The 15,446-nt window shown below is 39.6% G+C and overlaps 1 protein-coding gene and 1 non-coding gene across 3 annotated transcripts in view; both read right to left on the bottom strand.

Moving 5' to 3' along the window:
- The window catches only part of Gtf2h1 (general transcription factor IIH subunit 1), a 29,400-nt gene that overhangs the window by 7,785 nt on the left and 6,169 nt on the right, over positions 1-15,446 (bottom strand). For both annotated transcript variants that reach the window (XR_013041970.1, XM_076543725.1), the window contains exons 2-9: positions 13,999-14,167; positions 9,821-10,013; positions 8,601-8,763; positions 6,500-6,593; positions 5,120-5,269; positions 4,913-4,992; positions 1,663-1,790; positions 1,464-1,551 (exon numbers count right to left, since the gene is read on the bottom strand). Coding sequence is in view for 1 of the 2 variants with exons in the window: in XM_076543725.1 (XP_076399840.1) it covers positions 1,464-1,551; positions 1,663-1,790; positions 4,913-4,992; positions 5,120-5,269; positions 6,500-6,593; positions 8,601-8,763; positions 9,821-10,013; positions 13,999-14,152 (1,050 nt within the window). In the remaining variant the exon portion in view is untranslated. The remainder of the gene's footprint in view (positions 1-1,463; positions 1,552-1,662; positions 1,791-4,912; positions 4,993-5,119; positions 5,270-6,499; positions 6,594-8,600; positions 8,764-9,820; positions 10,014-13,998; positions 14,168-15,446) is intronic.
- LOC143271234 (U6 spliceosomal RNA) lies at positions 4,714-4,817 on the bottom strand. Its single transcript, XR_013048456.1, has one exon. It is a non-coding gene; the product is annotated as a U6 spliceosomal RNA (small nuclear RNA).

Consider the following 15,446-nt stretch of genomic DNA (forward strand, 5'->3'; position numbering starts at 1 on the left):
TGAGCTACAAATGGCTAAGCCAGTGTTCTCACCAATAATGAATGGAAGTACTGTTTCCTACATTCTGGTCATACCAGCTCCCCTGCACCCCACTGAGACAGGGTTTTTCTGTGTAGCCCTGGATGTCTTGGAACTTGCTCTGTAGACCAGGCTGGTCTGAAACTTAACAAGATCCACCTGCCTTTGCCTCCTGAGTGCTGGTATTAAAGCTGTACACCACCATACCTGGCTTTTTAAAAAATGTGTATGAGTGATATGCAGTATATGATATATAAACCCTCTAACCCCCCTCCAGAGTTTTCTCTGTGTTGTTTTGGTGCCTGTCCTGGATCTCACTCTGTAGACCAGGCTGGCCTTGAACTCAGAGATCTGCCTGGCTCTGCCTCCCAAGTACCCAAGGGATAAAGGCGTGCGCCACCACCACCTGGCAATATATAGACTTTTGATCCTCTTAGTCTGCTAAAGTCTGGGATTGTGGCTGTACACTACCATATCTGGTGCTATGAGCTCTTTTTGAAGCAATATAGACATTCTTTATTTTAAGTTGGGCCATACATATGCTACTATTACAAGCTGAAAATATTAAGTTGAAAATGTGTTCAAAACCCTGATAATGCTATCACAAGAATCAGTAATTGTAAGATGGGGCTCATCTGTATGTCCTTATTCCTTTTTACTATTATTATTATTATTATTATTATTATTATTTTTTGGGTGCTTGAGAATCGAACCCAGCACCCTGTGAATCTTCAGGAAGCTCTTTAGCACTAAGCTATGCCCCAGTGCCATCAATTCTAACCAAGTTATGATGGCTGAATAGACCTCATCTATATGGTTATGCCACAGATATCAACATTTTGCTTTTGTGACTGCAGTCTAAGTATTTCTATCTAAATCTTTGCACACTGCTTCCATCTTTTCCACAAATGCGCAGAAGAGTATAAACCTTTAAACTTTTTGTATGTACTGCTTGACTTGGTTCTAAGTATCCTTTCTGTAAACAGGGAGAAGGGACTCAGAAAGAAATCAAATACTGAGCAAGTAGCTACTTCGATCCACAATTCCTCATTCTCTCAAATGACTTTTAAGTGAGATGTTTTAAACCAAGAAATACCAGTTTAATGGGAGGGCCAATTAACTTTCTTTGCAAACAAAACACATCAAACTTTCTATCTACTGTCTTCGTTGAAAACTTTTTCATAGAAAACAGGATCACATACATGCAAAATTTACTGTGCATCCATAGGGAAGGAAAACTGAATAAAAACTGATCAGAACTGAGTCAATGAAAAGTTAGCTGGTTAAGCTATGTTGAGTTTCATAATGTTCTGTAAGTGATGGTAATGCCTCTGACATCTTGGTTAAAATCAAAACCAGCCTTAGGAAATAAGTAATATAAATAATTTAGATACCTTATACCCAGAGAAATGCAATCCCCAAATGGCCTAACTTGATGCCCATACCCTTTTGACTGCTGGCTGAAAGCAGTCTGCATCTCCAGAATTTCCATCTATGCAGCTGGGCTCACCATTCTGTCCATTTTGTGCTTGTCTTAAAAACAAATGGAAAAATAAGCTCATGTTAAAATTGCTGAACTGAACACCACCACTTCACCTGGTTACCCTGAAAAGGTCAGTAACAGTCTTGACATGTATACTTAACTGTTTCTTGAGACCAGCAGCCAGGACCATGGCACTGTGGTGGTTAAACCTTTTGATGATGGCAGCATTACTATTCTCCTTTATGGATTTGGAATTGGAAGTAGATGGCATGGAGGAAATGCCATAGCCCTGTGAGAGACAATTCAGTAGAATAAACATCAAAATAAAAATTTCATTTATTATGAAATACATGCTTGGGTAGCTAGATATGGAACACACACTTAGAATCCCAGTATTGGGATACAGAAACAGGCGAAATCCTGGGGCTTGCTTACCATTCAGCACATACCACCTAATGAGAGATCTGGCCAAACTATCAGGTCAGTGATCTCAACAGCCTGGCACAATTACACTATTGGTGTAATAGTGGCACGAGTATTATAGAGGTAATTAACTGCTTTCTGATTGGATTCCAGACCTGATCCACAGGCAGCAACTCATGCTTGATACAGGCCCAAAGCAGGGAATCCACCACTATTTAAACTGTTTTCTGAATGTCTCATGTCCACATCCATATATTGGTGCTGCCAGATTCATCAAAGAAGCTTAAAAAAAAGAAAAAAGAAAAAAAAAAAAAAGCCAGGTTTGATAGAGCATGTCTTTAATACTAGCATTAAGGAGCCAGAGGCAGGTGAATCTCTTAAGTTCAAGGGTAGCCTGGCCTACAGAGAAATCCTATCTCTAAAAAACCCAAAAACTTAAAAAAGAAAAACATTTTCTTTGAGATTACAATATAATTACACATCATTTCCCCTTCCCTTTTTACTTTCCAAAACCTCCCATATACCCCCTTCTTGCTCTCTTCCAAATTCATGATCTCTTTCTTCATTATTGTTCTTTTTTTTTTTTTTTTTTTTTTTTTTTTTTGGTTTTTCGAGACAGGGTTTCTCTGTGTAGCTTTGCACCTTTCCTGGAACTCACTTGGTAGCCCAGGCTGGCCTCGAACTCACAAAGATCCGCCTGCCTCTGCCTCCCTAGTGCTGGGATTAAAGGCGTGCGCCACCACCGCCCGGCTTCATTATTGTTCTTACACACACTGAGGTAGAAGCTTCTTACTGTAGTGGGTGGTGGTCATAAAGCTGAAGTGCTGAAATTAAGGGATGGTAGAAAGCTTGCTCTAGGTCATTCATTTCACACCCGCTAAGGCTCAGGGAACATTGTGGAAGGAGGGGCACAAAGAATGGAAGAGCTGGAGGATGGAGAGGCATGCTACAAAAAGGCATCTTCTGGATATGATGCCACCACTGCACTCACTTCAGCTATTGCACAAGACCTGCCTAAGATCAGGCATGACCACTTCATCGTGGGAGGGGTACGAGCCCAGGACTATTGACAGTTAATTGCCTCTGGGGAAAGGAGTGTCATTTTTTTTCAGTAGTACAATCACTGATAAGCTGCCCATGCTCCAGTAAATAAACTCCTATCATGTTCATAAAAGAAACCTTGACAAAACTCAGTGGGTCGCACACATACAAAAGACATGAAAGGAGGACCTCTTATTGGGAAGGGTTTCAGCAGGAGTGGGGGAACAGCAGGGGTTGCTGGGGGTGAACATGACTAAAATTCATCATACCCATGTACACAGCTGTCTAAAGAAACAGAAAATGAAAAAGGTGGATGGAATCTGAGAAACAGTAACTGAGGTTGTCCCTGTCCCTGTGTACACATGTACATATGTACACGCACGCACGCTCAAAATGAACAAACAAGAAGATACAGATTCAACTTCTGGTTTTATTACATTTTCCAATTGTTAGTCGAGGCACGTGATCAACTTTCTAAGGTATAACTATAACCACCCCCAACCCCGGTAGTTATCTATACCACCCTTTCTGTTTTCTTCAAAATTTCACCTTCAAAAAAGACACTACTTTTTTCATTTGACAACTGGCAATCAATCTGCTTTCAGCAAAGTGTAGTTGCCATGAGTCTGCCTACTCTTGTTTACTGGCCTTCCCTAGCACATCATATAAATTCTTTGTAATTATTTGATGAATTGCTAAAAATGTAAACTAGTTCATTAAGGTTAGGAAATAAAGGAACTATGAGGGAACATGATCAACATTACTGGAGGGGAGGTGGTTCAAAGTCACCTAAGCAAATGTTAATGCTTTTAAAATAAAATATGGAAGAGCCAAGAACAGGTTCATGAGGATCATCAAAGGTTTGTTTCATTCTGCATGTGAAATATCTAAGCAGATGGACTGGAGAGACTGCTCAGTGGTTAAGAGCACTTGCAAAGGGAACAGGCCTAGTTCCCAGCATTCATGTGGCAACTTACAACTGTCTGTAACTTCAGTTCCAGGGTATATCTCTTATGGCATTCATGGGCACCTGCATGTACATGGCACCCATTCAGACAAGCAGGCAGGCAAACTAAAAAAAAATTTTTTTCATAAAAAGAAAAAGGAAATATCTAAGTAGTAAATACCAATTTTACAGTTGGGTAAATGATTTGAGACCTTTGGAGTTAGATGAGGGCTATATAGGATTCATCCTTACATCATTAGTATTCAAAGAAATGAACAGGAAGCCTGGAATCATAACCTGTTTAAGGGTTAATTGTACAAGTAGAGGCTAGCAGATAAGCAAATAGATGTATGCTTATTTACTGGAACAATGGAGTGAGTCCAGTTTCTGGAGAACTGCTCATGGGGAAGCTTAAAAATTATTTCTAAAAGGGTTAAGCAACTCAGAGAGAACTCAGTTCGCTAAGGCAATTTTAAGTTACTTATAGCATTTGTGTAGTATGATGTATGTGTGTGAGCATGAGTGCTCATGTGGAGGTCACAGGACAACTTTTGGGAGTTGGTTCTCTCCTCCCACTGTGGGTTCTGGGGCTCAAACTCAGGTGGTCAGGCTTGTGAAGCAAGTACTTTCCTCCACTGAGTCAACTCAATGGTATTCTAAAACAATTTTAATGGCAAATAGCAGTGCAAAAAAAAAAAAGGTTTTTTTCTAAATTATGGGACTCAAACCCAGTGCCTGTTGCATACTAAAAAGCACTTCTGACAAGTTAAGAGTATTCTTTTTTCTTTTCATTTTTTCTTTAAAAAATATGGAATGCTTCACGAATTTGCGTGTCATCCTTGTGCAGGGGCCACGCTGATATTTGTATTGTTACAATTTTAGTGTATGTGCTGCCTAAGTGAGCACAAGTTAACAGATTCTTAAGTTAGGGCATATTTAAAACATAAACAATACTGAAAACCAAGAAAAGATGATAATTTTGTCTCTTCATCACTTCTTACCTCATCTAATGGTTTATCCTCCAAAGCTGTCAAATCTAGCATTGGGTTTTTCACTCCTAATGAAACCATTGTTTTTAATCCTAGAAAATCAATGAAAAAACTGGTTCAAAGTTCATCTTTCTCAGATATATTTTAAAAATTTTACTAATAGTTCTAACAGTCAAGAATGGCAAGGTGAGTGTCAGGGTGCCAGGGAGAGACACTTACCCTTTTCATCTATTTTGGCACATTCTGCAAAGAGATCCTTTGATCCTGTATTTAGTCGGTCCCTGTGAAAATAATGGGACTGGAAAAAACGTGTCCAGAACTCCTTTTCTGTCATGTTGTGTGGTACAGTTTCTGCATATTTCATTTTTACTGTGGGGAGAAAAAAAAAACCGCACATAAGATATCGTATATAATATAATTGAGTTCCCATTTCTTAAGAACCTTCCACCTTAGGAACTGGATGAAGACTAAAAGCTCTCTTGACACTCTTGTACTACAGGATTATAAATATGGAATAAAATTTAACAGATTTAGGTAAGGTAGCATCCGTGAATCTTTACAAACTATAGACATCATTTACACACTGGGAAGATTTTTTTCAATAGCAAACCTGGAAATTAGACCTGACTAATACAAGGCAGTGTTAGTTGGTGGGAAAATAAAACTTTTAATACTCATAGCATTACCAGTTGAATTCTCATGAAAGCTTCCAGTTTAGTGATCAGCATTCAGAAGCACCCAGTCTGCCATTTATTGTTTAGGTGACCCTGGAGCAGACTTTTTTCTTTATACCTTAGTTCCTTATTAGAAATATATTAACAGTACCTACTTCACAGGATATTTATGATGATTAGAGTATATGGAAAGGGCCTTAGAATAGTAAACACTACAGTCTGCTCTGATAGTCTAAAACAGTGGTTCCCAACTTGTGGGTCGTGATCTCTTTGGGGGCTGCATATCAGATTACATTACAATTCATAACAGTAGCAAAATTACAATTATAAAGTAGCACTGAAATAATTTGATGGTTGGAGGTCACCACACGAGGAACTGTACTTACTAAAGGGCTGCAGCATTAAGAAGGCTGCGAAGCACTCATCTAGAGGTGGCAAGCAGGCATCTCCAGGCAAGTGAGACAAGACAGTATCTGGCTCAAGGAGTACTGTTCAGTGAGTAGAGTAAGCGAGCAAGCAGTGGCTCTCACTCTTGGCTGCTATCACAAGCCATCAGGGCTGGGGTCAAGGCATGGGTTGGGAAGGTCATTCTGTATACACAATGAGGGATGAGTTGGGAGTGGGGCGGAACAGCTCACTTACTGGTATCTGTAGCATTCATTTTATTCTGGCTGTGCTGAGGGCTAAAGAGCCACTGACAGGAAGAATGACAAACATTACATGCATGAACTAATGACTGCACTGAACTTGAATTCATTTACTGAAACCTTAGCATCTACCATGTCAGGAACTGAGAAAAATATTTTTACACGCGATGTTATATTTTATCAGGAATAAGAGAGGATTTTCATTGCTATAAATAGAATTTACCTAAGTAATTCCTTTAATGATCTAAAGTTAAAATTCAGTAACTGACTCTTCTTACCTGCTGGATAGGTCCTAAATATAGATTCAATGATATCAGAAGTTAAATTATATCTCAAACCATTACATCCATCTGTTTGGGGCCGGACATCAGCCTAAAACAAAGATCACAAATATATGTACTTACATACCTTTGTTAGATAATTGCAGAGTATGTATGTCTAAGCTCCAATACAGAGGTGAAACAGACTTTCTGAGCAATCTGCCGACAGAGCAAGCCCCATACACCAACTCTATATAGAGAGACAGGGCTCAAAGAAGCCTGGACATGCTTATCATATTCTGGGGAGACTTGTAAGTCTGCTTCTTTGGAAGTCTGAAATGACTAAACATACATATTCAAGAGCAGCCAACATCAGAGATCTACTGCAGTTTTAATACAGAAGTTGTATAGTTGCCAAAACTGCTGTGAACCTTAGCTAATAGTTTAAAGGACACTGGCTAACTGGTTTCCTTAGGAAAAGCTTTATGAATTTGGCTCACTACTAATCAACCAGAAACGTACTTAATATGTGTAATAGCTACTCAGTTTTTACCTTGTCTGTTGAGACAGAAACCAGCTTAGGCTAGAACTCCTTATGTAGTCCAGGTTGGCCTTGAACTCAAGATACTTCTGCATTTGCCTCCCAAGTGCAGGGATTATAGATGCACACTACCATTCCTGGCCTCCTATTCAAATTTTTGTTAATGAGTAAATATTGTTCTTATTCTTTTCCTATAAAAAAATCCATTTCCTAATTGAAAAGATAGCCCTAATTTTTTCTATTAAATGTTTTAGTCTTATTTTTTCTAAATGATTGCAGTCTCTGTACAGTTTACTCTGTATTATGAGTAAAACAGCAATCATTTTACAAAAGTACCAGAGCTGGGTGTGGTGGCACACATCTGTAACCTTACTTCTCTAGAAGAAAAGGCAGGAAGATCACTCCAAGTTTGAGGCCAGCCAGGGCTATACAGCAAGATCTTACCTCGATGTAAAAATTTAAAATTATATTTAAAATTGCATTTAAAAGGTTATTTTAGAAGGCTACCATTGACAACAAAATTTTCTTTCTTTTTGAGACCAGGTTTCACTATGTAGTTATTCTGGAACTCACTATATAGACCAGGCTTCCTTGAACTCACAGATATCTACCTGTCCCCTGCCTCTTGAGTGCTGGGATTAAAGGCATGTGCCATTACATCTGGAGGCAACAAAATCTTTACTAATTTACTTCAAAGGAAATGTCAGAATTTTCAAGAGAAATGGCTTTTTTGGCTTGGGAAGACGACTCAGTGGATAAAGCACAGGAAGACTGAGTATCAATGCCTAAAACCTACTTAGATAAACTGGACGCTGTAGGGCATGTATGTGTCATCCATGTACTGCTACAGGAAAATAGGAGGTGGGAACAGGGGCAACTCTGAGTGAATGGGCCAGGATGCCTGACATATGTAGCAGAAAACAAACAAAGCCCCAAACCCACAGGAGACGTGGCTCAAACAAAGCAGAAGTCAAGGACCAACATCTAAAACTGTCCTCTGACCTCCACATACACACGATGGCACACATGTGCCTGTGTCTATACACACCTCCAACCCAGAGGTTGGAGCACTCCAACGTTCTTTTTTGTTGTTGTTGTTATTTGAGACATGTTCTCACATAGCTGGGTGGTCTGAATGAGATGCTCCATAAGTCTCAGGCATCTGAATACTTGGTTCCCAGTTAGTGACTGTTTAGAGAAGATTAGGAGGTATGGCCTTGCTAGACCAAGTGTAGCACTGTGGTTGGGTTTTGAGGTTTTCAAAAGTCTCACACCAATTCCAGAGATGTTAAGTTTTCTAGTAGCCTGCTGCCACACCTTTGCTCACCCATCATAAACACTAACCCTCTGAAACTAAAAGCTCAATTAACTCTTTTATAAGCTGCCTTGGTCATAGTGTTTTATTACAGCTATAGAAAAATAATTACAATATTGAGACTGGCCTTGAACCACAGACCCTTCTGCCTCTACCTCTTAAGTGTTGATATTACAGATATGCTCCTTCAACCCCTAAATGTCTATTATAAAAATACTAGAGTTTTCCTACTTTTCCCTCAGAAATCTAAAAAGGTCACATACCAGAAATGCTGCAGAAATGCCAACATCCTGTTTGTGACTGGATGCAGAACTATCTGTTGCATTCACATTTAAACGATTGGCCCAGAATTCCTCAGCACTGATCACTTGGCTCATAACAAGGTCTTTATAGAGCTGGAATAAAACAGGATCTTCTTGGAGCATTCTGGTGATAGATACAGTAAATGTAATTAAACTTCTGTGATATTCACATGACCACTTTCATTTTGTGATGACTGAGTAGCAGAAGTCATCGGATTAAATCATTTTTAGAGTGATAAATGAAACACAAATAAAGGGAAGGAAGTTTTAAGAAGCAGACTAAATTTTCTGAGACAAAGAATTGTTCTTATACATCTTTCCATTCTTGCAATACAAATACAAAGTTCACTTTGTATTTGAACAGTACTGTATTCTCCCACACATAAGGGTGAACAAGAGAAGGGACAGCCACAGAGTTCCCATTACTTTTTTTTTTTTTTTTTTTTTTTTTTTTTTTTTTTTTTTGGTTTTTCGAGACAGGGTTTCTCTGTGTAGCTTTGCGCCTTTCCTGGGACTCACTTGGTAGCCCAGGCTGGCCTCGAACTCACAGAGATCCTCCTGGCTCTGCCTCCCGAGTGCTGGGATTAAAGGCGTGCGCCACCAACGCCCGGCAGAGTTCCCATTACTTATTCATCATTCTGACAAACACAAAGAACTGTAAGTACCAATAACTTGGACAGATACTGTTAATGAAATAATTTCTCTTACCAGAACATTTCAATGCTTTTCTATCTCAATCTTTCACAGTATGGATTTTTAAGATTATTATTTTTTAAATAATTTAATAAAGGCTTTTATTAGGGGGTAAGGAAACACAGAACAAGGCATATGGGGAGAAAGACCCTCTGCAGAGGTGGGACTCAGAAGTCTAAAACCCCACAGTATGGGTTCTTAGTTTCTTATTCACAAACACACCTCTAATAGTTTAGTATTGTCTCTGTAATTAGAGCTGGAGAAAGAGCAAGGAACCACAGTGTTTTGTAATGTCAGGAATCCTAATCAAATGGTAGGCTTCATGCAGTAATTTTGGGGCTGCATGGTCTTGTTTGCCGGAAGTCACACAGCTAACACATGGTAAAAGTGGAGAACTAGAGGCAGTAACAGCATGGATCCTATTTTCCTACAGAAGGGAGACGTGCCAAGCCCCTAGGAAAGTGGGGAAGCAGGATCTCCACTTTCACCTGTTCTTTTCTTCCAGTTCTTTATTGGCTTTCCGCTTGAACTTGGGCAGCAACTGCTGAAGGAGGTCCTTCACTGCATCCCGCTCTTTCACTGCTGTGCTTTCGTTGGAAAAATGGAAGTTTGTTGTGTCCCCTGCATGCAGGACCAGCTGAAGCTGAATTTTAGCTTTTCCTTCTGGACTGATTTTCTGGCCTAAAAGAAGCATGAAGCTAATTAGACAAGGACACTCAGAATTTCAAGGACATCCTGGGCTAAAATTTCAAGCCTGAACCTAGCTTATGATATAGGAGACACCGCCACAAAAGTGAAAATAACTCAAATACATTATATACATGTATGACCATGTAAAAAATGTTTTAATATGAAGAAAAAAAAAAAAAGAAACTTAAAGTGAATGATTAAGGAACAACCTGGAAGGTAGTAGCAGTTAGTGGAACTCTTGTTCATCTCCTATTGAGGACCCTACATTTGATTCTTGGCAATGTCAACTTACCTGTCTCTCAACAAACCCCAAGCATACAGGTTCTGAGAATATTTGATATAAGCCTATTGTAGTATATGCTAGATGAGGCCAGAGCACACAATCAATGGGACTTTTTTTTGGAGGCAGGGCCTCCTATATAGCCCAGGCTTTTCTCAAACTCTATTTGTAGCCAAAGACGACCTCGATCTTCTGATCTTCTTTCCTCTAGCTACTATGTGCTAGGATATATAATGTGCTGCCACCCTGGGTTTATGTAATGCCAGGGACCAAACTCAGAGCTTTGTATATGCTACATAAGTACCCTACCTACTGAGCTCCATTCCTAGTCCCTGAAGATTTTCTTCCTCATTGTAACCACATGTAGATTGAAAGTGCTTAAATATATGCACACAACAGAACCCGTGGTCTTTCTTTTTCTTATGTATTTTGCCTGCATATATGTATGTGCACCATGTGTGTGGCTTGGTGCCCAAGGAAGCCAGAAGAGGGTGTTGGATCCACCCTCGAACTGGAGTTACAGTTGGCTGGGAGCTGGCATGGGGTCTTTTGCAAGAACAGCAAGTACTCTTTTAACATTTGAGTCATCTCTCTATCCCCAGGATCTATGTTCTTAACAAATGGCTGTCATGGTAACAGTACTTCTCCTTTCTCAAAGAGGAATCAGAGATGGAGGGCTCTGTCCCACTAAATAGGCAACTCATGGCGGCATGCCATACTGTACAGAGTTCTCACTAATAAGCAGATTTCTGATATGTGTGTGTGTATGGGGTGAGGGGGAAGAAAGACACACACACAGAACGTCTCTCTTTGTAGTCCAAACTGGCCTGTAACGTGGAACTTTTTACTTAAGTCTACACTGGCCTCAAATTTTTGATAACCCTATTGGCTCTGCTGTCTCCTGAGTGTTGGGATTATAAAATGTACCACTTTACCCAGCTTGTCTAGACAGATTTTATGAACCTTAAACAGAAATTTTGGTCTCAAAGATGACGCTTCTAAACCAATAGTTTAAATGAAATATTTTAGCAAAAATGAACATATTTAACCATCAGCCTTCATGTTGCATTATTCTGTCCCTCCAAAACAATCAATCGCTTTCCCCCAGGCTTTTTGTTTTGTTTTGAGACCGGGTCTCACTACATAGAACTTGTAATTCTTCTTCCTTAGCCCCTTAAGGGCTGAGATTAGAGGCATGTACATTATTCAGAGAAGCTATACTTAGATGTTTAAAGACACCTGTAATTTTCTGAATTCTCACTATACATGCCTCCAGTGCACATTGCCACTGCTTCATCCTTGCTCTGGTTTGGGCTCCTGTTCTGAGAAGTCATGTCCCTCTTAAAAAAAGATTTCATTATTTTAATTACGTGCATGTATCTGTGTATGGCTATGTGCACATGAGTGCAGATATCCGAGGAACCTAGAAGCATCAGATCCCTCTGGAGCTGGAGCTTCAAGTGGTTATGAGCTGCCTGATGTGGGTGCTGGGAACTGAACTCAGTTCTTGAGAAGAGCAATACATGCTCTTAACTGCTGAGCCATCTCTCCAGCCCCATATCCTTTGGTTTAATTAGCCAACTTCTGTTATGATAGGTACATAATGCTCATTTTACTTGAATCATTTATTATTTATAACTTTCAATGGCTTCTTTCAGAATAGGCATTTTCCTGATGCAAACTATTCTGATACAGTTCTAGACTGGGGTATATACTCAACAGCTTATATTGTAGAAAAATGGGAGACTGGCATATTCTTTTTGTACACTGTGGGTATAAAAGTATATATATTGTAAAGACATGGAGATAATTTCCTATTCCCTTTTCTTTCTTCCCTTTTTTTGGGGGGGTGGGGTGGGTGGGCATGGGGCACAACAAGGTCTCACCACATAACCCTGACTGGCCTGGAATTTGCCATGTAGCTCTACCTGTCTCTGCATCTTGAGTGCTGGACTGAAGGCTTGCACCACCTACCCAGTCTTTCATTTCCTATTTCTAAGTAATACTAACACAAATAGCTCCCAGTTATAAAAGAAATTGTTTTAAATATTATTTCTTTGGGAAATTAAGATTCTAAGTTATTTCAATGGAAAAAGGTAGGTATCTTAGTCATTTCCAACAGTTACAGGGAGTTGAATCTCTAGGAAAGGACTGTTATACTTACACATAAAGGATGCCTACCTGCATGCTCAGAGCTTTCTGCCTTTGGAAGTACCATGGTGCTTGAAATCTACACAAGACTTTTACCTATGGAAAAACTCACCCCTCCCCCACCCTGAGAAGGGTTTCTCCGTGTTGTTTTGGTGCCTGTCCTGGATCTTGTTCTGTAGACCAGGCTGGCCTCGAACTCAGAGATTCACCTGGCTCTGTCTCCTGAGTGCTGGGATTGAAGGCATGCACCACCACCACCACCTGGTGAAAAAACTCTTATATCCAGGGAAATAAGTGGATCTACACTAATGGTCACAGTTAAGGACTCTCCTGGGTTGTTCTTATTCAAGATCTTAGTTAAGGGCCATAGCTGTGGCTAAGTGGTAGAGTGCTTATTTAACATGTGGGAGACAATAGGTTTCTACCCAGCAGATATATATATAGTTTAGGAGATTGTAAGAATTGTAGAAATTGCTTTCAAATTAAAGATTCCAAATTTCTAATGCACTTAAACCTACTGTTCAACTCCAAAATACTATACATTCTGAATAAATTCCAAGATAACCTTGCAAATATAGAAAAAGAAGGTATGTTTATTTTAGCCTTTACAGTTGAATGTTCTTGGGCAGAGGATTGTAACTCAGTGGCAGAGTGTGCACCCAGAATGCAAAGAGTCCTTGGGTCTGATCCCCAATAGTCCCTATTGTGACCTCAAAAGCTCTGTATATATCCCATCTACCTTCGTTATAAAGTTAAATATATTTTTTCAGCAGATAATGGCCATAGAACAAAATTAGGTAACTTGTCTAAATGCAAAATTTTTGTGAAGGGACAATCTGGCATCATCTACCAATCTACCTACAAAACCTCAATGATATTAGCACACAGATTTTTGTTTGCTTGTTTGTTTTGAGACAGGGTTTCTCTGTGTAGCAGTCTTAGCTGTCCTGGAACTCACTTTATAGATCAGGTGGTCACTGAACTCACTGAGGTCCACCTGCCTCTGTCTCCCAAGTGCTGGGATTAAAGGCATGCGCCACCACTGTCCGGCTAAAGATTTATTTATTTACTTATTTATTATATATACATTGTTCTGCCTGCATGTATGCCTGCACACCAGAAGAGGGCATCAGATCTCATTACAGATGATTGTGAGCCACCATATAGCTGATGGGAATTGAACTCAGGTCCTCTGGAAGAGCAGCCATGCTCTTAACCTCTGAGCCATCTCTCCAGCCAGCCCCTACCACAGTTTTATACTATGAAATATTTGTAGTAAAAAATTCTGAAATAATCTCTTAATTGTCCTTCAAGAGAGAACAGTTATATACCAGACTGTATATCTACTTAGTGGACTATTATAGAACTTTTTAAAGCACACATAGAAAAAAAATTTTTTTTAATGAAGGCAGGTTTACACTATGTAAATCTGCAATGCACAGTATATATTTGATGATCCTATTTTATAATTACCACTGTATGTTCTTCTAATATAAAATATAAAACTGTCAGACTACACATCAGATGTTAGTACATGTGACTTACATTTAATATCTGCATACATATGGCTGATTGTAAATCTATCTTTGCCTTCAGGTGCCCAAGCAATTCTTTCTGCCATGAGGTACAGTGCTCCATCCTGCTTCTTCTGACGAACCTTCTTCACTATCAGCAACACTTCTTCAGATGAAGTTGCCATGATGGCTATAAGGTGCTAAGAGGGAGGCAAGAGAGAAAAAGAAATCAACCACATCAATGTAGGTTAAAAATAAGTAAATAAAAATAGATGTACAGGGGTTGGAGACATGGCCCAGTGGTTAAGAGCATATGGTGCTCTTCCAGAGGACCCAGGTTGGATACCTAGCACCCACGTGGTAGTTCACAACCATCTGTAACTCCAGTTTGATCCAACTCCAGGGGATCCAACACCCTCTCTGGCTTCTGCAGGCATAATATGCCCCTGGTACACATACATACATTCAGGTAAAACACCCATACAAATTAAAAATAAACAGACGTACAATTAACAAACCAACAAAAGGCATTCTGACTGTTTTAAAAATTGTATATGCCTACAAACCACAACCCAAACCACATGGAACACTTTTGGAACATCCCCAAAGCTCCCCCAAGGCTTATTTCTAGTTAATTCTTTCTTTTCTCAAGTAGCTAATTCCTGATTTGTACCACGCCAATTTCATTTAGTACAGGAATGCTGGTAATAGTATGCCTGCAAGTACCCAGAACTGTGAGGAAGAGGATCAGAGTTCAAGGTTAGTGTGTGCTATAGTAAGACTGTATTTTCAAAGTGGGGTGGGAAGGAAGAAGCAATGGCAGATAATACAAGGTGCCATTTAATCTCATTTAGTCCCGACTTAATCTTATGAAGCAGGCTCTATTGTTAGTTAGGTTTTGTAGATAAGGAAACTGGATGTGAGATGTCAAGATGTTTTTCTGAAGCATCCAATAAGTAGGACTAGGTTTCTGTCTTTATCAGGCTGACCTCAGAGTTACACTACATACATGTCATGTATGTTCTACATGTATGACTAGAAGGATAGACAAGTTGATTCCCCCCCCATTATCTATTAAAAAATATGTATGTATTTTTGCATTGTGTGAGCTGATGACTTGAATTTAATCTCTGGATCCCACAAGATGACAAAAGAGAACTGATTCCTTTGTCAGTTGTCCTCTGACTTCCCAGTTAAGTTGTGTTTTGTGAGTTTGTATGCACACATGCACCCAAGGACTGATTAAAATCACCTGCACTTAGGAGGAGGGGCAAAATGATGGCTGCAAGATGCAGGCCAGTCTATTCTACATAGCAAGCTCTAGGACAGCCAAGGCTACATACAGGGAAACCCTGGCCCAAAATGATCTTAAAAAAAAAAAAAAAAAAAAAAAAAGTCCCCTCACCACCTCAAAAAAGTCTTCCCAACAGTTGATTCTCTATAAAACCAAATGTAGAATAACATGTGGGTAAGAACTCA

This window comes from Peromyscus maniculatus, chromosome 1, assembly GCF_049852395.1.
Source record: "Peromyscus maniculatus bairdii isolate BWxNUB_F1_BW_parent chromosome 1, HU_Pman_BW_mat_3.1, whole genome shotgun sequence".
Classification (NCBI taxonomy): Eukaryota; Metazoa; Chordata; class Mammalia; order Rodentia; family Cricetidae; genus Peromyscus; species Peromyscus maniculatus.